The sequence below is a fragment of the Oncorhynchus keta genome, chromosome 22, assembly GCF_023373465.1.
Source record: "Oncorhynchus keta strain PuntledgeMale-10-30-2019 chromosome 22, Oket_V2, whole genome shotgun sequence".
NCBI classification, from domain to species: Eukaryota; Metazoa; Chordata; class Actinopteri; order Salmoniformes; family Salmonidae; genus Oncorhynchus; species Oncorhynchus keta.
In genome coordinates, this window is record NC_068442.1 from 39670659 (window position 1) to 39691868 (window position 21210).

The 21210-nt window shown below is 39.9% G+C and overlaps 1 protein-coding gene across 1 annotated transcript; it reads right to left on the reverse strand.

The window, feature by feature from the left end:
- Window positions 1-5395: 5395 nt before the first annotated feature.
- On the reverse strand, window positions 5396-12553 carry LOC118401480 (interferon-induced protein 44-like). The gene is made up of 8 exons (XM_035799020.2): window positions 12248-12553; window positions 7706-8216; window positions 7576-7627; window positions 7204-7399; window positions 6802-6954; window positions 6534-6705; window positions 6329-6429; window positions 5396-6231 (listed from the first exon to the last, which is right to left on the reverse strand). The coding sequence occupies exons 2-8, from the start codon at window positions 8181-8183 to the stop codon at window positions 6049-6051; spliced, it is 1335 nt and encodes a 444-aa protein (XP_035654913.1). The 5' UTR covers window positions 8184-8216; window positions 12248-12553; the 3' UTR covers window positions 5396-6048.
- Window positions 12554-21210: the final 8657 nt, after the last annotated feature.

A 21210-nucleotide genomic window follows, 5' to 3' on the forward strand; every position in this document is an offset into this window, starting at 1 on the left:
CAGCACTTATTTACTTACCGGTTCTCATTATTGTGTTATGTGTTAATAACATTTAGACTACTTTTACCCAGCAGGCTAGGCGGATGGTTAAAGAATGCCTTGCATGGCTAAACATGGAGTTTTCTAGCTGAAGTATATGTTCCTTAAAAGTAGTTAAACGCCTCAGTTTGTCATTATATAAGGAACAAACATAACATGGTGTCAGATTGGTAGTCGCTGTGACAATAAAGGAGTAACTCTGCACATTTCTGAGGCGAAAATGTAACATTCTACCACAAGTCAAGTGGCGTGAATAGTCGAATATGCTCGCTTGCAAGAGCGAGGATAACAAGCCGCAGCAGCGAGAGTGACAGCAGCGAGAGCGAGGCTGCATTGGAATCTGTTGACGAGCAAGTTGATGAGCAACATACTAAAGTAAGAGAAATTGACACTGTTCCTGTTCTCTGTCATGGATAGGCTTAGTCCTTCTACTCCTATGCAGTTAACAGGCAATTTAGCTGACAATTGGAAACGTTTCAAGCAGAGATTCAATATCTACCTAGCAGCCAGTGGTTCAGGGGGAGATGATGACAAATTGAAAGCTTCTATTTTTCTACATGTTATTGGAGAGGATGCATTGGACATTCATAATAGCTTTCAGCAAGACGAGGCAAACTTGACATTGACTGTGCTAATGGCTAAATTTGAGGAGTACTTTGTACCAAGCCAGAACGTCACGTTTGAGAGATATACGTTTTTCTCTCATGATCAGAAACAGGGAGTCCGTTTTGACCAGTATTTGACTGAGCTGAACACTGAGCAAAACGTGTGAATTTGAAAATCTGAAAGACTCACTAGTGAAAGACAGGATAGTCTGTGGCATACTTGATAATGGTCTCAAGGAGATATTGCTGCGTGAGCAAGATTTAACTTTTGATAAAGCAGTAAATATGTGTCGAGCAGCTGAAACCACCAGAGCACAAGCTAAAGAGCTGTGCAGGGATGAGATGTCAGTGTATACAATAAAAAGAGAGGAGCAATACACACAACGTCTTACAAAACAAAAACAAACAAAAGAGAGAAATCAAAACACTACATGTGTAAAATGTGGATTTATCTACAAGCCAAAACAAATGCCCTGCATATGGCAAATCATGTAACAACGGTGGGAAAAATAATCATTTCTCAAAATGCTGCAAAGCTGAGGATACAAAGAAATTCAAGCTTGATACTGGAGGTAAACCTGTTATCGCTGGTTGACTACAAAACACTGAAGGTGAAGAGCAAAATACACCCGGTGAAAATGAAGTTTACTGGTTATACTGGGGAGAACATACCAGTCAAAGGAAGCTGCATAGTATATTTACAGCATAAAGGAACGTTTAGAGCACAGCTGCTGATTGTGGAAAATAGTGTACAGCCTATTCTAGGAATCCATGCATGTGAAAAGCTCAATTTGTTGAAAAGAGTGTATGTAGTGACATCACAGACTGAAAATGAAATGTTATCGTGGTGAAAAATAACGGCGATCTCAGGATATGTCTAGACCCGAGAGATCTCAACAAAGCAATCGAGAGAGAGCATTTCAAGTAGCCAACCAGAGAAGAGACAATGTCACAGTTTGCTGGAGCAAAGTGGTTCAGTAAGCTTGATGCCTCGTCAGGATTCTGGCAAATGAAGCTAGACGATACAAGCTCAAGGCCATGCACATTCAACACACCTGAGGGCAGGTACAGATTTCTTCATCTACCATATGGGATTCTCTCAGCGCCAGAGGTCTACCACAAGACAATCCACATGATCTTAGAGCACATTCCAGGAGTGGAGACTATGATGGATGACATCATCGTCTGGGGGTCCACAAAAGAAGAACACGATGCGAGAGGGAGACAAGTAATGGACCTGACACGGAAAGTCAAACTAAAACTAAACAAGGACAAATGCGAGTTTGGTGTGAAAACACTTACCTTCGTGGGAGACGTACTTTCAGAGGACGGAGTCAAACCAGACCCGAGGAAAACATCAACCATCAACAACATGGAGTGCCCGAAGAACAAGGACGATGTGAGACGCTTCATGGGCATGATCACCTACCTTGCAAAGTTCATACCTCAACTGTCAGTACAGTCTGCTCCACTCAGATGTCTTCTGGAACAGAAAAATGAATGGGAATGGTCCCATGAACAGGACAACTGCTTCAAAAACCTAAAGAAGACAATCACAGAAGAGCCAATGCTCAGGTTCTATGATCCAGAGAAAAGCACAAGGATTTCTGCAGACGCGTCACAGTTTGGCCTGGGAGCAGTTCTTCTGCAACAGCATGGCGACACATGGCAACCCGTCGCTTATGCGTTCAGAGCCTTGACTGGCGCAGAGACAAGGTATGCACAAATAGAGAAAGAACTACTGGCGAGCACATACGCTTGCGAAAGGTTTCACCAATACGTTTACGGACAAGACTTCGAAGTAGAAACCATCCACAAACCATTGGTGTCAATCATGTCTAAGCCACTGAATGATTGTCCAATGAGAATCCAGAGAATGTTGATCAGACTGCAAAAGTATGATGTGAAGATGATCTATACCCCGGGAAAGTTCATGTTCGCCGCCGACACTCTTTCTACATCGACATGATTGTAGCATCACTTCCTGTGTCTTCTGAGAGCATGGAGCAGATCAAAAGACCAAACAATGACAGAGTTAAAAGAAACAACACTGATAGGATGGCCTGCACAGAAAAACAACTGTCCAAGGAGAATACAGGATTACTGGATGTGCAGAGCAGAGCTCACCGTTGTGGATGACATAGTGTTCAAACAAATGCTAGAGAAAATGCATGAGGGCCACTTGGGTGAGGAGAAATGCAAACGACGAGCACGAGAAGTAATGTACTGGCCAAGAATGAACCAGGAAATCAGCCAGACCACTGCTTCATGTGAACTGTGTTTGACCTACAGGCCAAAGCAGCAAGCAGAGCCACTAATGCCTCATCCAGTACCCAACAGATCCTACTACAAAATTGTCAAAGGTCTGATGAAAAAGGCACACGATGGAAATTGTCTACCGCAACACACCCCTGCATGACAGACTATCACCTGCACAAATGTTGATGGGACGTCGCATCAGAACCAACCTACCCATCCATGAGGACTTGATAACACCCAGAGGTGTTCACAAAGTCAAACTTGCAAAGGAAAAACAGAAGGACAAACAAAAACAGCGACACGACAAAAGTGCAAGACACTTACCTGGACTGAATGTTTTGTTAATGTGAAAAGAAATAGAGCCACAATAGAGTATTGTTGGACAGACTATACTTAGTTGAAAAAAAAATGTTTTTTTTTTAAGGAAATTTTTTTTTGGGGGAAGAAATGTGTTTTATTGAAAATGGCATGTTATGGAGGTTGAGTAAACAAATGTGGAAAATAAGTTTTAATTTAAAGGAAAGAAGATGTTTTATGTGTTAATAACATTTAGACTACATTACCCAGCAGGCTAGGTGGATGGTTAAAGAATGCCTTTCATGGGTAAACATGGAGTTTTCTAGCTGAAGTATATGTTCATTAAAATTAGTTAAACGCCTCAGTTTGTCATTATATAAGGAACAAACATAACCATTATGAAAGTACAGTACATATTACTGTATATATTACTGTACCAGTAAGACTACAGCACTTAGTTACTTACCGGTTCTCATTTCAAAATATCCAGATGATACCTGCAACAGTATAGCGGCTCAGATTTGGTTGAACCCGTTGCCCAGCCTCCCTCATGCTCATCGCATGGTTGACATGGTCAACCACAGTCGCTCTGATTTCATCAGCTATTGTGTTCCTTACTCCTCTTCCCTGTCCTCTCCTTCTCCCCCGTCCTACTTCACCTCTTCCTCCTCCTTCGCTTACTTCTTCTTCACCACCTCTTCCTCATCCTCCTCGTCTAGTTCTCACCCCTTACCCTCTGTCCAATATTAGCCTCCATTGTTGTCCAAACCAAATGTTTACCTGTGGCCTATTTATAGTGCTCAAGCTCTGATTTGTAAGTGAACTCATTATCTAAGTGTTTTCACATGTGTCCATGTAGAAAGAAAATTGGCGAAATAGTGTAGTAATGTAGAGACCAATGTTTACAGTTTTGAAAAAAGTGTGTTATAAAATGACAAACTGAGTGTAAAGCAGAGAATGTGCATTCAGTTCGCCACACTTGGTAAATGCATTGGCTACAAGTGTTAATGGTTTCAGAGATAGTGCTTCAAGAATCACTGTTAGTGTTTAAACATTCAGAAAAAAAATAATAATTCAGCAGCCTACTTCCCACGGCTATATGTGTAACTGGACACTTTAGAAGCATCCACCACGAAGACGACAATTTGGACCTTGACTTTTAAGGTACGGCTTCTTCACATAGCCCACAGGCTGTTCAAGACTGAACATTACCTTGATTATTCAAACCAACCAGCTGAAAGAGTTGGAATATTCTGTACTTAGAGACATTTATGTCAGGGGTGAGCAACTCTTGTCTTATCCTGTGAGGCTGCCTGCATGAGTATGTTCCAACCCAGCGCTATCTCACCTGAGTCATAGTTGAATCAGGTGTGCTAGAGCTAAACTGAAACAAAAGCTGACACACACTGTGGCCCCTGTTGCATTATAATCTAATTGGTTATTGTCTTATGTTTTTGTAATATGTAAACACAGACGAAACAAAAACCTGTAAGCAGTCTATTGACTAGTAAAATATACAAAGGAATGATCAAGAAACTTCCTCTTGTCATTTTGAAATGTTTTAAGGTCAGTGACATTTTGCAAGTCTACCGGTAAAGATAATTAAATGAAGTCACCCAGAACCAAAACCAGTTTATTTTTTTCAGCAACAGCTGTATGCATTATTTTCCTCTCTATGTCACAATCTAAACTGGACTATTATATTGAATTCCTGTTTTCATATAGGAGATACAAGTTATGTTTTGGGAGAGGGTATTGTTTGCATTTCAGCAATGACGCTCTTGTCTTCCAGCAAAGTCATTTGAAAGAATCGGTGAGGCCCCCGAAATAAAATATTCTCTGGCTGTTTTGGAGTGCTTGTTGTGTTCCTTCTCTGGGGTGAGGACAGTGAATCACACCGCATTACATAGTAAGACCTCTGTCACCTGTCTGGAAGGGACATGGTGTCTAAATGAAGTTAAGCTCCTCGGTTGTAACACTGGAAAGACGTGGCAGCAGAAAGTAGTTGACAGTTTGTATTTGAAAGTAAGCAGAGTAGTCAAGGAACAGGTTAGGACCAATATAAAGGGGAAAACTGTGCTCAAAAAAATGTTCAAACATGTTCATTCCATTGATTTACTGTTTCATATGTGATCAATGGTGATTTAAATGTACCATAGTGTCAACTAATACAATGAAAAATGAGGACACAATACTATGATATTCAACAAAGGTAACTTTAATGGGCAGCTTTTCCAACAGCAGCACACACTGTTAATAACAACTTATTTTCACTTTCATGGTGATATACTGCCATCTAGTGGTTAAACTTCAAGCATTTGCAAGCCAAATGTGAAGTGAATCTAATATAAAAACTACATGATCTTGTACTAAGTTTTAGCTTGTCCTTGTCTTCAGCGGGGGTATATTCTGAGGAGCAGATTGCTATATGAGACTAACCAAGAACTGACTATGTAGGATCAACTAGTATAGAGTGGTGGTGTCTTTAGTTTGATTCAAAGCAACCAATGAACATATGAAGAAAACCCAATCCTTTCACCTATCCCATGTAATCCAAACAATCACAATGATGTAAACAGAATTAGCAACGCTAGTGAACTAACTTTCAATCTAGGCCTAATACAGATTATTTCTAGCAATTGAATCAAATATTCAAGATGTAGGCTCAATGAGGCATGTTAAGATATTCTTATCATTCTGTAGTTTTGTGTAATGGATAACTAGTCATCATAATTATGATTACGTGAACACCATAGAACAAGATATACAGAATGAAGCAGAGAGGGCTAAACAAGGTGGCATAGACAGGAAATACCACCACCATGCTGGGTGATCTCCTCCACTTGGTCTAGTCGTGCTTCTCTTGGTCGTTGACATCATCAAAGTAGTTGTCTGCGAAGCGGAGCATCTGGATCAGGGCACTGAGGAGCAGGATGTCACAGCTCATGTCCAGCTCCAGCTCTTCACTGTAGTTCTTTACTGGGACAATGCAGGACATGGGTACCCCCAGACGGCCACTCACCTCCTGGACCTATGGGAGTCGGGACACACCAAGCATTACCAAACATTATCCAAACATTAATGTGACTGTTCATGGTCATCTAATACAGGGGGAGTGCAGAGCTCACCTTGGTCTTTATGTACTGGCTGTTATACACATTCCTCAAGTTGTCAGCCACACAGGGACAGGCCTCATCCACCTTGGTAAGAAGAACCAGCTGTGGGATGCCTGTGGAACAACAACCCTCCATTAGTGTCACTAACCAGGGATTGCGCTAGTATAGTCTGTATAATCCATCATCTTTAACCCAGGTTTTTCTCTGACTGACTGACCTAGCAGGTTGACCCTCCTGCGAATGGCTGCCAGTTTCTCCTCTAGTTTGGTTGACATAATGGAGACTTTGCAGGTGTCCATGACGTACACCACACAGTGGATCCTTTCATGCAGGTTCACTGACTGCTGGAATTCGTGGGCATCTGCTTGCAGAGGGACTGATGGGTTGAACTGGGAAAGGGAAAGATGAGGGGTTTGGGTCACACTAAGGAGAATCAAAGTGTATGTTATGTTATGTTATGTATGTATGTATATGGTGCCCCTCACCCGGTATCTGTCTGGCACATGGCCTTTCAGAATGCTGCTGATGTCATCCACATCTAGCCCCGCCCCTGTGGCCTCCTCCATTCCCATCGTGTCACACAAAATGATTGGCAGCGGTTTGCCATCGCGTCCAGCCTTAACTGAGTAGGTGCGAAACTGTGAAATATAATTAATGCATCATCATTTTGTCCAGTGATGCAGTAGTAAAAAATAAATCGGTAAGCAAACTCCAATCACTGGTTGCGGTGGAAAAACTAATGCTGCCTGTACATTCAAAAGGTGTGTAGACTGTTGAGCAACAACAACAAAAAGATTTTGTCCACATAAATATGATGAAATTCATTCAAACTGTTGAAGCAGAGACAAAATAAGAAGACTAGTTGTTTAACATGGTAGACCACATACCTGAGTGGTCAGACTGGTTCCAGAATTGCCCGATATGGCCTGGCTGGTCACATGGCCTCGGAAGATGGAGTTGACAGAGTTGAAAAAGCTGGACTTCCCAGCGCCGACGGGGCCGATGAGTAGAACTCTAGCCTGACCCACAGAACTGATCGTGGGCCTGAAGAGCTTAACAGACTCCATCAGCTCCTTTCTCCTCCTGTGGATAACAAGAACCTCAATTTAATATGCAAACGCTTTAATGTACTGTACTCAAACGTATAACATTCAGTATATTTGGCCCACGTGAGAATCAAATGATGCAATTTGTAGTCAACTTTAATATAGGCATTACAGCATCACAAAAATAAATGGTCATTTCTGGTTGGAGCTTACTCAGCTTTCCAAAGAATTGTCCTCCATGGCTTTTCGATGATGTTACCACCTTCTGTTAAAAAATAATAATCATAACATGCACAATAAAAAATACACATTAAAGAGAGAAGAGAATTGATTCTACACTTACCTTCCACTTTATACACCTCACACTCAGTTAGATTAAGGTTATTGCCATGCATTTCTGCAGCATTGAAGTTGTAGTAGTTTCCTGGAGCGCTGATCACTGTAGCTGTGTTAGCGTTCATAAACAGCAAAGCCTCCCCAAAGTAAGGGCCAGTTGTGTTATGCATTTTGACCGCACATTGGGCATTTGTGACGGGATACCTGACAGGATTTCTACCAGTTAAACTAAACAAAAAGGCTTTGTCATCCTGTATGTACTGGCCTTGCTTGGCTAGGTCATGATCTTTACTTGTGTAGCCTCCAAAAACAAACCCTGTGGAGTTATATCCTACAGAGACTGTGGGACCTTGGTGGTCACATTTCTGGTGAAAGGCTGCTCCTGTGTAGCCATGTATACTGGCCTTGAACAGCAGGCTGAGTTTGATGTTTCCCAGTAAGGAACACAGCTGTTTCTCCTGTTCCTGGGTCAGTTTGGGGTTCATGGTGGGGATCACGTTTCTTCTCAGTAGGGTAGTCTGAGGAAAAAGACAAATGAGTAGTGATGCACCGATATGACATTTTTGGCCGATACCGATATTTTCCTTGTCAAAAACCTGATAATCGTTATTAAACATTTTAGATGCCTTAAGCATTTTAGTACAGTAAAATACACACAAGGACACAGCGGTCTAAGGCACTGCATTTCAGTGCAAGAGGTGTCACTACACTCCCTGGTTCGAATCCAGGCTGTATCACATCTGGCCGTGATTGGGAGTCCCATAGAGCGGAGCACAATTGGCCCAGCATCGTCCGGGTTTGGCCGTCATTGTAAATAAAAATGTGTTCTAGTTAAATAAAGGTTACACACACCAAAAATGTATTTCGTTGGCATTTACGTATGTCCCCATTACCAGTAAAACATAATCAAAACCTATTTCTTTCACTTACTTGCTGTGCTGTTTCGTTGTTCAATCGTTTTATTCTCAACCAGAATTTCATCAGATATGTCAAGCAGTGAAGTTTCAGCTCTGTCTGTCCGTGGCCTCTCTTTCTCGGTGCGCACTGTCCCTGTGTCCGTTTCCATCTTGTGTATGTAACATTTCACTTAAACCCTGTTTCTTGTCTGAATCGACGTAGCGGTCCTTGTACATAGCATCGATCATGGTGGCGACACAGTAAAGAGAGAATGCCACCGAATCGCTTGTTCACAGCCTGTCGACAGTTTTGTTGAGCAGGTGTTTCAATGCCATGAGAGGGCACATCTGCTGCAGGCGCAGTAGAGCTTATTTCTAGAGTCAGTTGTTCGAATGGAGCTATCTAGTGTGTTCATGTTTCAAGTTCAAAACATGTTCTCAAATGCCATTGAAATGGCAGCAGCGGTATGACAACCAGCATATTCTTGAGCATGCAATATGACTTTGCTCAGTACAAAATTCTCGACGACCCACTGTGCTGTTAGACTCAGCATGTTCATGGAGCTGATATGCTGGTCCAAATGTCCGTCGTGAAGCTATTATTGTGTAACTCCGGTAGGGCAACGTATGAAAAAATAGCGCACAGAGCCCTGTCAGACAGAGTTCCTTTAGTGTGTACCGGTGCTCGACCAGTCGACGAAAGCAAACATCACCCACGACAGTGAACGGTTGATTGTAGCAAAGGGTCTGAATACTTACGTAAACAAGGTATTTCTGTTTAAAAAAATGTTTTTATCTGTTTCCCTTTGTCATTATGGGTTATTGTGAGTAGATTATTTAATCAATTTTAGAATAAGGCTGTAACATAAAATGTGGAAAAAGTCAAGGTCTGAATACTTTGCGAAAGCACTGTATATATACACACTACATACATATACTATATACAAAAATATGTGGACACCTACTCTCATTCCAACATCTCATTCCAAAAATCATGGGCATTAATATGGAGTTGGTTCCCCCCTTTGCTGCTATAGCAGCCTCCACTCTTGTGGGAAGGCTTTCCAATAGATGTTGGAACATTGCTGCAGGGACTTGTTTCCATTCAGCCACAAGGGCATTCGTGAGGTCGGGTACTGATGTTGGGTGATTAGGCCTGTTTCACAGTTGGTGTTACAATTAATCCCAAAGGTGTTCGATGGGGTAGAGGTCAGGGCACTGTGCAGGCCAGTCAAGTTCTTCCACAACGATCTCGACAAACCATTTCTGTATGGACCTTGCTTTGTACACAGGGTATTGTCATGCTGAAACAGGAAAGGGCCTTCCCCAAACTGTTGCCACAATGTTGGAAGCACCGAATTGTCTAGAATGTCATTGTATGCTGTAGCGTTAAAATTTCCCACCACTGGTACTAAGGGGACTAGCCTGAACCATGGAATACAACCCCAGGACATTACTCCTCCTCCACCAAACTTTACAGTTGGCACTATGCATTGGGGCAGGTAGCGTTCTTCTGGCATCAGCCAAACCCAGAAATGTTCGTCGGACTGCCAGATGGTGAAACGTAATTCATCACTCCAGAGAATGTGTTTCCACTGCTCCAGAGTCCAATGGCGACGAGCTTTACACCACTACAGCCGACACTTGGCATTGCACATGGTGATCTTAAGCTTGTGTGCGGCTGCTTGGCCATGGAAACCCAATTCAAGGAACTTCCAACTAACAGTTATTGTGTTGACTTTGCTTCCAGGGGCAGTTTGGAACTCAGTAGTGAGTGTTGCAACTGAGGACAGATGGTTTTTACGCACTTTAGCGGTCCCGTTATGTGAGCTTGTGTGGCTCATCAGTAAGGCCATTCTATTGCCACTGTTTGTCTATGGAGATTGCAGGGCTGTGTGCTCGATTTTATACACCTGTCAGCAAAGGGTGTGGCTGAAATAGCTGAATCCACTAATTTGAAGGGGGTCCACATACTTTTGTATATATAGTGTATTTCCAACCCTTTTTCACAAAACAGTTTAACACGCAAGAACTGATGTGCATCCAGAAATAACAGCAACAAAGCACTGGAAACCTACTTCAGGCACACTAGAGTGAATTAGATACATTCACTCAGAGGTGGTTTAAACTACATTCTAATGTCAACCATACTTATGAAAAATCGTATCAAGTCAAAGTTTTAAGCATGCTCGGTTATTGGGTCTCGTGCACTGCGCGAGTGAATTTGAAATGGAATTTATTTAAGGAACTCCCTTGCGTGCTTCTGTTATGAGAAAAATCGGGGCTATAGGCTACATACAATCATAAATCCAGATTGTAGTCAGTAGCATAGGCCGTATGCCTATTGAAATGACAAGTAAATCTCGCAAATATACCATTTATAACTGTAGTCTTAACAGCTGGCACATACTAAAAGGCACAATTGCCAGAAAATAGCCTAACGTGATTTTTGAAGTTCGTCCAAGTGTTTCTTTGCAGAGATTTCGAGATCCTCTGTCCAACTTTTATCACTCACTCTGTCGGATTTATCTATAGTTTTGCACATGCTCAAAAAGGGATTTATTTAAAATCATAGCAGTCAAACGAGTTAAATCGACATCCATTGAGGGAAAAACATCTAGCAAGTTTAATAAAAGCGAATTATAATTTTTGTTGGAACATATTGAAATTCCTTTATTAGGAAAGGGGGGTACCAAAGTCAGTTGAATGTACAATTCAATGTACAATTGAATGGCTTCAACTGAAATGTGTCTTCTGCATTTAACCCAACCCCTCTGAATCAGAGGTGCGGGGGGCTGCCTTAATCGACATCCACGTCGCCGGCGCCCCGGGAACAGTGCCTTTATTTAGGGTCAGAACGACAGATTTTTACCTTGTCAGCTCGGGGATTCGATCCTGCAACCTTTCGGTTACCGGTCCAACCACAAGGCTATTATATCACATTAGCTCCCCAATAATAATAATAATTTTGATGGGAAACTTAATTTGGCTTCTTGTCGTTACAAATGACTTCGTTATTCCGTCTCAATTAGATCAATAACGTTATAGAAAATTGATTTATTGGATAAACATGGCAACTCCTCCGTTGCTGCGAAAAAATGGCTAGTTTTCAGACTTTCTGGGCAGGTTTTTAGGTCTTTTCAATTTGACATTTTAACTGGACCGGTCAACCCTGGTGTTTAATCCAAAGCCACCCTAAACACCTGCGAGATTCTGTAAACTGGCTATTTTTAGTTTGTTGAAACGTGCAGATGTCAAATTAATTAGATTTGACATTGTTTCACCAAAGTAAACAGTCTGTGCTCATTTTGACTGTCTGATAAGAGCAATAGACTGCTACATGATGAGATGCTATGTGAAGAGCTTAACTTTCACTTTCACCACGCCCTTTCCTTCACAGTGGTCAGGATAAAGAAACGAAACTGTGAAATTGTTTTTGTTACAGAGAAAAATGTAAACATTTCAAATAGATGAATAACAAAATCACATCAAAATGGTGTTTGCATTGGCATGCTGCTAATTTTCAAAATAATTGTCAACCTAAAGACAGCAGGATTGGCACAAATAAGGATTATCCACATGAACAGGTCAAAATATAAAGTTCTTAATATCAGAACTAGCTCAAAACGTCTTAAAATGAATGCAACACTCACCTGAATATGCTCGTTCACGGTTCTTGAGCACGCAAAAACGTACGGCAGCAGAGAGGAAGAGACTAATGGAGAAGTTTTACTCCACCCAAAATCTGTCCACGAAAACGAAAATAAACCCACGTAGTGAGGATTTTTTGTATTGAGGTCAATGAATGAGTGTCGAATTTGTTCAACCAAAAAAATGAATTGCTAACAGACTTATTTGATCTAATATACGTTTCGTGGTTAGATTGTTACGAAATGCATTGATATAAGTGGAAGCACGTGGCATTTCGGCAAATTTGAAAAAAAAAACCCGACTACATCAGGGTTGTGCTTGTTGTCATAGAGATGGATAGAGGAATCATCATGGATATAACACTTTTAAGGACGTTGCTTTTGAGTGCTTCCACCAATTAGAAGTATTCAACTGGGTGTGGGTTCCTATGAGTTGGGAGCAATCAGCCAATGAAGAATAAGAAAATTAACTAAAAGATGACTCCTCTGTCAATATCTATGGCCTATTATTCACACATATCTGCCCCCTCGTTGACTAGAATGGTCCTAACATGATCTAGCCTCTTCCTGCCTTCCTTTAATCTTTGAGAACATGTTTTTCGATCGTTGGAGCAGTCACTTGACTATCTTGTCAATATAATAGACACTTTGGCTTTACTGAACAACAAGTTGAAAAACAGGGAGGGTTGGGTCAAATCAAATAACATTTTATTGGAAGGACAGATTTCCACAGTCTAATGCCCATTGCTCGTGTTTCTTGGCCCAAGCATGTCTTTTGTTCTTATGGGTGTACTTTAGTAGTGGTTTCTTTGCAGCAACGAAGGCCTGACTCATATAGTCTCCTCTGAACAGTTGACATTGATGTGTCTATTACTTAAACTCTGTGAATCATTCATTTGGGCTGCAATTTCTGAGGCTGGTAACTCTCTATTGAACTTAGCCTCTGCAGCAGCGGTAACTCATTCTTCAATTCCTGTGGCTGTCCTCATGAGCCAGTTTCATCATCAATCTATTGGTTTTTGCGACTGCCCTTGAAGAAACTTTCAAAGTTCTTGAAATGTTCCGCATTGACTGACCTTCATGTCTTAAAGTAATGATGGACTGTCGTTTCTCTTTGCTTATTTGAGCGGTTCTTGCCATAATATGGACTTGGTATTTTACCAAATAGGTCTATCTTCTGTATACCACCCCTACTACATGATTCCATATGTGTTATTTCATAGTTTTGATGTCTTCACTATTATTCTACAATGTAGAAAATACTAAAAAATAAAGAAAAACCCTGGAATGAGTAGGTGTGTCCAAACTTTTGACTGGGACTGTATGAAACAGTAAGAGTAAATTAAATGTCATGAACATGTGCTATGAACATCTAACCTGTTCCTCTGCTAGGCTACTCCGCTTACTTTCAAATAGAAATGGTCAACTACCTGAAGTTCAACTTTCTGCTGCCATTTCTTGCCTGTGTTTAGTGGCAAGAATGGTAACATTTTGCATTACAACTGATGAGCTTTAACTTCTCTTGTAGACTGTGACTATATCCCTTCTAGGACAGGAGAGACATAACAGAGGTCTTACTGTGTCGTGCGGTGTGGTTCCCTGTCCTTGCCCTAGAGAACTAACACAACAAGCACTCTTCAAACGAAGTCGCTGCAAGACCAGAGACCCATTGGTGAAATGCAAACACCCTCTCCCAACGTGTAACTCATATCTCCTATATGAAAACAGGAATGAAATATAATAAAAATCAAACGCATGAAAATGCCATAACGTGTCAGAAGTCCAGTTTCGATTGTGACACATAGACACATAGAGAAGAAAATAATACATATACAGTAGCTGCTGCTAGAGGGATCCAAAATACTAGTTTTGGTCCAAGGTGACTTCATTTAATTTGATCTTTGTTGATAGACTTCCAAAATATCCTTGTGACATTTAAAAAAAATGTCAAAGTGGCAATAGGAGCATAGAATAAGCTTCTGTATTGCTCTTCTTGAAAATTGTCTTGTATATTTTAATAATCAAAATAATGCTCACATGTTTGCTCGGCTCGTATTTATGTGTTTACATGTTTCCTTGTACATATTAATTATCTAATTGGTTATTGTCTTAACTACAATGAGAATGTTATTTATTAAGTATAATTCCTACCCTATTTTCCTACTTCCCTCTTCTCTCCCGCTAGCGACTTTCTACAGCTACTGTAATTTCTACTTTGAGGCTAGAGGGGCATACAGTACACTTCCATAAAGATGTCACTACCCTACCTCAAGAAGACGCAGCGTTGGGGCCTTTATATCAAACCAATGCCTTGAAAGCAGATTACCTGCGTCTGTTTGATGTAACAGGTGTCGTCGTCTGAAGAGGAGAAATCGGACCAAAGCGCAGCGTGGTAAGTGTTCATGACTTTTTATTTAAACTGAACACTCTAACAAAATAACAAAGAGAATAAACTAAACCAAAACAGTCCTGTCAGTCCTGTTTGACCAGAAATATGTAGGCAATAGGGTGCCATTTTGACTGCAGTCCATGTCCTTTAAGCACAAAGGTCTCAATCTTCCACCATTGATTTGGACTTTTCTTAGCAGATATTAGCAGATATCTTAGCAGTGTATTCATCTGTGTCGTTTTACATAAAACGCTGGATGAAAGGAATATTTTCAGAGGCCGTTCTTATAGCCAAATCTGGTGCTGGCACAAGCATACTTCAAATATGTGATAGGAGGGACCTTGGGATGACTGTGCCAATGGTCACAGAAGTTGTATCAACCACTTCTGGTAACTTTAAAGTCCCGAGGAGTTACTCAATGACCACCATTGTCTTTTTTCAGGTTATTTTGGGTGTAAACATTACTGTCCTGGAAAAAGAGATTGAGATGCATAAAGAAATCGAGGCAAATCTCACTTCAGAAATCAGGCTACACCAAGGTAGGAAAATTGCTGTCACAGTGGGAGGTATGGGATTTTTGTCTCTGGTATTGGCTACCATGAAAGGAGCTCTTTCTCACCAACAATATTGCTAGCAGCATTTCCCCCTGTAACTATAGAAACCGCCCAAATTAGGATAAATGAATACACATGATTGGTTAGTTATTGCTCCTTAAAAAAGGCTGTGCTTACAGCTGTTCAAAATGATGACAAATTATGATTTAAGTGAAAGTTCTAGTAAAGTGAATTTCTTTAATAGCCATCCCATCTGTTTACCATTCCTTAAAAGCTGTCACACAGGCTACTTTCAAATTAAATAGTGGACTCCCAAATGACCTTGTCTCTAATAATGATCACTACTCACACGTTTTTTACTTAGCTTAACAAGTTACCAAGTTAATTCAGTTACTCACTTTACTGTAGGCCTCCCAAATGATCTGTTCTCTAATAATTAATCACCACACAACATAGTAGGCTGTAAGCAAATAGTTGTTAAGTCTGGTATTAAAATTCAGATATATGTAGGGTATAACTTCATAAGCGAGTCAGCGAGTCAGCGACCTGTCACATACTTCAGAGTAAATAGGTTAATCAGCCTGGTCTCAAAGACTAGACGTAACATAGTAAAAGCAAATCCGGGACACTACAATGAGTATTATATGTAACGTTTGAAATGGTTACATAAGACAGATGGTTACTTAAGGCAAACTTAGCAATTTTTTTACTACTTACTACTTTTTAGCTACTTTTCACATACTTAAAATGTTAGTTAACCATTCTCCTAACCATAAACCTAACATTAACCCTTTTAGCTAGCCCTTCCCCTAACCTTAACCCTTTAACCTAACTCATAAACGTAACCCTAACCCCTAACCTATCTGACATTAGCCAACTAGCTAACGTTAGCCACCTACTTAGAATTCATAACATATCATACGTTTTTCAAATTCAGAACATATAGTAATTTTTGCAAATTCAGAACATATTGTACGTTTTGAAAATTGGTAACATATAATCAGTTGTGGAAGAAGTACCCAATTGTCATACTTGAGTAAAAGTAAACATACCTTAATAGAAAATTACTCAAGTAAATGGGAAAGTCACAGTAAAATCCTACTTGAGTAAAAGTCTAAAAGTATTTGGTTTTAAATATACTTAAGTATCAAAAGTAAAATTATACATAATTTCAAATTCCTTAATTACTTTTTACTTTTTTTATGATGGTTAATCGCTCAGCACTAATAACCATATAATACCAAGTCCAGGTCCATCTTATTGTCGTAATTGTCTTCAATGACCACACAGGCTCAGCATCATGTTCCTGGAAACCATGTGGAAGGCAAATATTTAATCACATTGATATATAGATTATAGACAGTTACAGACAGTGTCTATGAATATCAAATCAAACAAACTAAGATTTATGATATGTTTGTTGTTATGATCTTTGGTTTATTTTCCACACTGCTATCACAGCCACTGCCTATATACAGTAAGCGTCCATGGCATTGAATAATGATGCTTAGTTAGCGCTTTGTGATATTACACTCACATGTTATCAAATGCAGACTGACGAAGAGGACAACAGACAGGGCAAGAATGCTACTCTGGGGTGCGGCAACTCCGCTCGCTGTGATGGTTCACTTTGCACATCTGCCTACAAATATAACCATGGTGCAAAAACGATATTAACCCTCATGAAAGTTAAACCAGCCAGGCATGTTTAGCTGATTCATAACAGTAGTCAAGCTGAAGGTGTATATCAGTTCAGTATAACTCTGTACCAGGTCAGTGTCACTCTATTGATACTTACAGCTGCTTCTGTAAATACTGCTTGTTGGACTCGCATTCCTTGGCCTTGCACTCAGCTGCTATCCGCTGACTCTCAGCAGCTGAGTACAAAGCCTCGCAGGACACCTACTTATGAGATGTCCATGTCAAGAAATCATAAGGCGCGAAAACAAAACATTTAGTGACATAAATAAAATCTTGAATCCATGTTGACCATAATCAGTTTTGAAGTGCAATAACAGTGCCATTTGATGCTAAGGCATACTATTGGTAGTTAGGGATGTTTTTGACATCTTCTTTGATAGATCAAAATAGGACATCCCTAGTTCTCATTACGCAGGCAGCCCAATTCTGATATTATTTCCACTTACATATTTGTCTTTTCACCAATCACATCTGATAAATCTCCTGTGAAAAAAGCTTTAATTGTAATCTGTCCCCCTTCTGCTTCACATGAATCCAACCTGGCATTTCATATTATTTTGTAAGTAAATCTGAGACACTCCATTTAGTATGATCTGTTACGTTTTGTATGGTATGTATTAATTTGTGGATGTCCATCACCCATTTCGTATGATATGTAAACAAATTACAATTCATATTATATGCAGTGATGTAAAGTACTTAAATAGCACTTTCAAGTATTTTTATTTAAGTAGTTTGTTTTGGTATCTGTGCTTTACTATTTATATTTATGAGTACTTTATACTTTTACTTCATTTACATTCCTGAACGTAATTATGATATTTTTACTCGATACATTTTCCTTCACACCCAAATTATTTGTTACATTTGGAATGCTTAGCAGGACAGGAAAATGGTCTAATTCACACACTTATCAAGAGAACATCCCTGGTCATCCCTACTGTCATGACACTCCTGGTCAAGGATCCAAGGCCTCAGATCAGCTTGGCAAATGGCTGACAGATAATCAGACCCCCCTCTCTCCCACAGGAGAGGAGAGGGGGGGCAGGGCCGGTTTATGACACCTCACACCAATCGTACATTTTGTGCAGCAGAGAACACTCTCTTGCTTTTTAGTGTCAAGATTGGAATGTCTTTGTTACAGAGACATTTTGCCGCCCAAAAACTCTAATGTCCAAAGTTTGAACTTTGGAACAATATTTTGAAGATAGGAATATTATGAATTGTCAGTGGGGATCTGAAGAATAATCATGTCATATTGCTTTTCATTTTGTGATGTTATTAAAAAAATGTATGAACCAAATACAGTAACTTAGGAAGGAAACCCCCTTCGGCTGTTAAGTTTCCATCCAATATGATGTTAATACAATATGACGAAACTATTTTTGTTAAGATATTAATGTGATTTTAGTTTTCTAATGAGATTATAGTCTTTATATCCTTTGCACATTAACTAAGCCATGCCCTGAATGAGGTCAGAAGATGAATATCAGTGTGATGGAGCCGGCATTTTTGACCAGAGTGCTTTAAAAGATTAACTTACTAGACCAGGACTCCGTCAGTCTGCAGCTGTGCATGTAAAGTGAGTTAGGAACTTTGACTATCTACCCGAGGAAGAGAGGAGAAGCTCAACTCAGACAATCACTGGTGGATCATTGAAGCCACAGTCAACTAAGAAGAAGTACATTGTGACCTCTGGTGGACAACTAGAGCCTTACACCCATTGAGCCCTTCCCATAGAAGGATTGGTTGGTTTCAACAGAGAGAGGCGACGAACAAAGACATCTACACGTAAGTACATTGCACTTCTTACCCAAACGGGCGGCAGTTTGTGAGCAAGGTATCGGATTAATGTGAGAACATTCGTCTTGGAACGTATCCATAATAAATGTCCCCTTTCTCCATCTCTCTCTTTCCCCACTCCCTCTCCATATGTGTAACAAGCCGTCATATCTTATATTCTGTGTTATTATTTAGTTAGTTAGTAAATTCATAATTAAATAAATTTGTGTAGTACTGAATAATTAGAAACGGCGGGGGTTCTTGTGGATTCAAGTCTGCAACGTTCAGGTAATGATTAATAAGTGACTGTTATCGATATATAACACACATACACATATATACATGTATATATCTTTTAGAGTTCGGGAGATGAAAACTCTATGAATAACTTCTTCCGTGGTGCCCCAAATTCCTAATTACCAGATTAATTTAATCTGGTAACAATTAAACATAGTTAGTAGATCCGATAAATTACAGTCATCACATTAATGAAAGTCACGTCATGACACTACTGCCTCTGATCTGGCGGCCTCACTAAACACATGCTTCGTTTGTAAATTATGTCTGTGGGTTGGAGCTATCTGTAATTTAAAAAACAAGAAAATGGTGCCATATGGTTTGCTTAACTCTTGGAACTACCCATCCCGGATCCGGGAGATTTGTCATCAACTAACACTAATTAGCATAACGCAACGGACAAAAATTCTTACTAGAAAATATTCATTCTCATGAAATCACAAGTGAAATATATTGAAACACAGCTTAGCCTTTTGTTAATCACCCTGTCATCTCAGATTTTTAAATGATGCTTTACAGCCAAAGCAAGACAAGCATTTGTGTAAGTTTATAGATAGCCTAGCATAGCATTATGCCTAGCTAGCAGCAGGCAACTTGGTCACGAAAATCAGAAAAGCAATCAAATTAAATCGTTTACCTTTGATGAGCTTCGGATGTTTTCACTCACGAGACTCCCAGTCAGATAGCAAATGTTCCTTTTTTCCATAAAGATTATTTTTGTAGCCGAAATAGCTTTTCAAAATAAAAGCCTGAAACTATGTCTTGTGACACTAGACACATTAGGGAAGCCATAGAAAAAGGAATCTGGTTGATATCCCATTCACTGCTCAATAGGGTTGCATAGGAACGCAGAGGTTTCTAAATAAGAGTCCCTTCCTGATTGGATTTTTCTCAGGCTTTCGCCTGCAATATCAGTTCTGTTATACTCACAGACAATATTTTTACAGTTTTGGAAATGTTAGTGTTTTCTATGCATATTCTAGCATCTTGTCCTGACAAAATAGCCCGTTTACTTTGGGAACGTTATTTTTCCAAAAATGAAAATCGTGCCCCCTAGTTTCAAGAGGTTAACCTTTTTGGGATAGGCGGGATGCTTGCGTCCCACTTGGCCAATAGCCAGGGAAAATGCAGAGTGCCAAATTCAAATAAAATACTATAAAAATCTAACTTTCATTAAATTACACATGTAAGACCCCAAGTAAAAACTACACTCGTTGTGAATCCAGCCAACATGTCAGATTTCAAAAAGGCTTTTCGGCAAAAGCATAAGATGCTATTATCTGATGATAGCACAATAGAAAACAAAGAGAGAGTAGCATATTTCAACCCTGCAGGCGCGACACAAAATACAGAAATAAAACAAGCTAGTTTTGTAGGCACTCCAACATGTCCCATAAATATCACAAATGGTCATTTTGTTCGATTAATTCCGTCGATATATATCCAAAATGTCAATTTATTTGGCACGTTTGATCCAGAAAAACACAGCTTCCAATTTGCGCAACGTCACTACAAAATATCTCAAACGTTACCTGTAAACTTTGCCAAAACATTTCAAACTACTTTTGAAATACAACTTTAGGTATTTCTAAACGTTAATAATCGATCAAATTGAAGACGGGACTATCTGTGTTCAATACAGGAAGACAACAAACTGACGCTACTTTTCGAGTCATGCACCTCTCTCAAAAAGTACACTTCAAATGACACTCGTTCAAGATGGCCATACTTCTTCCTTACACAAAGGAATAACCTCAACCAATTTCGAAAGACTGGTGACATCCAGTGGAAGCAGGAGGAACTGCAAACAAGTCCCTTAGAAATCTGATTTTCCAATGAAAACTCATTGAATAGACAGTGACCTTAAAAAATAAAATTTGAATGGTTTGTCCTCTGGGTTTTGTCTGCTACATAAGTTCTGTTATACTCACAGACATGATTCAAACAGTTGTAGAAACTTCAGTGTTTTCTATCCAAATCTACTAATAATATGCATATCTTATATTCTGGGGATGAGTAGCAGGAAGTTGAATTTGGGCACGCTATTTATCCAAAAGTGAAAATGCTGCCCCCTATCCCGAAGAAGTTTTAAACAAATAATTGACCAACCTCGGTTCAATTACTTGAATTTCATTTCATTTTATTTTTGGGAGCCCAACTCGCTGTTTCTCTAGAGAGAAATCAAATGATTCACAAGATAAATCAACTCAAGAAATGTGTGGGACGCTGGGCTGAAGGGAGTT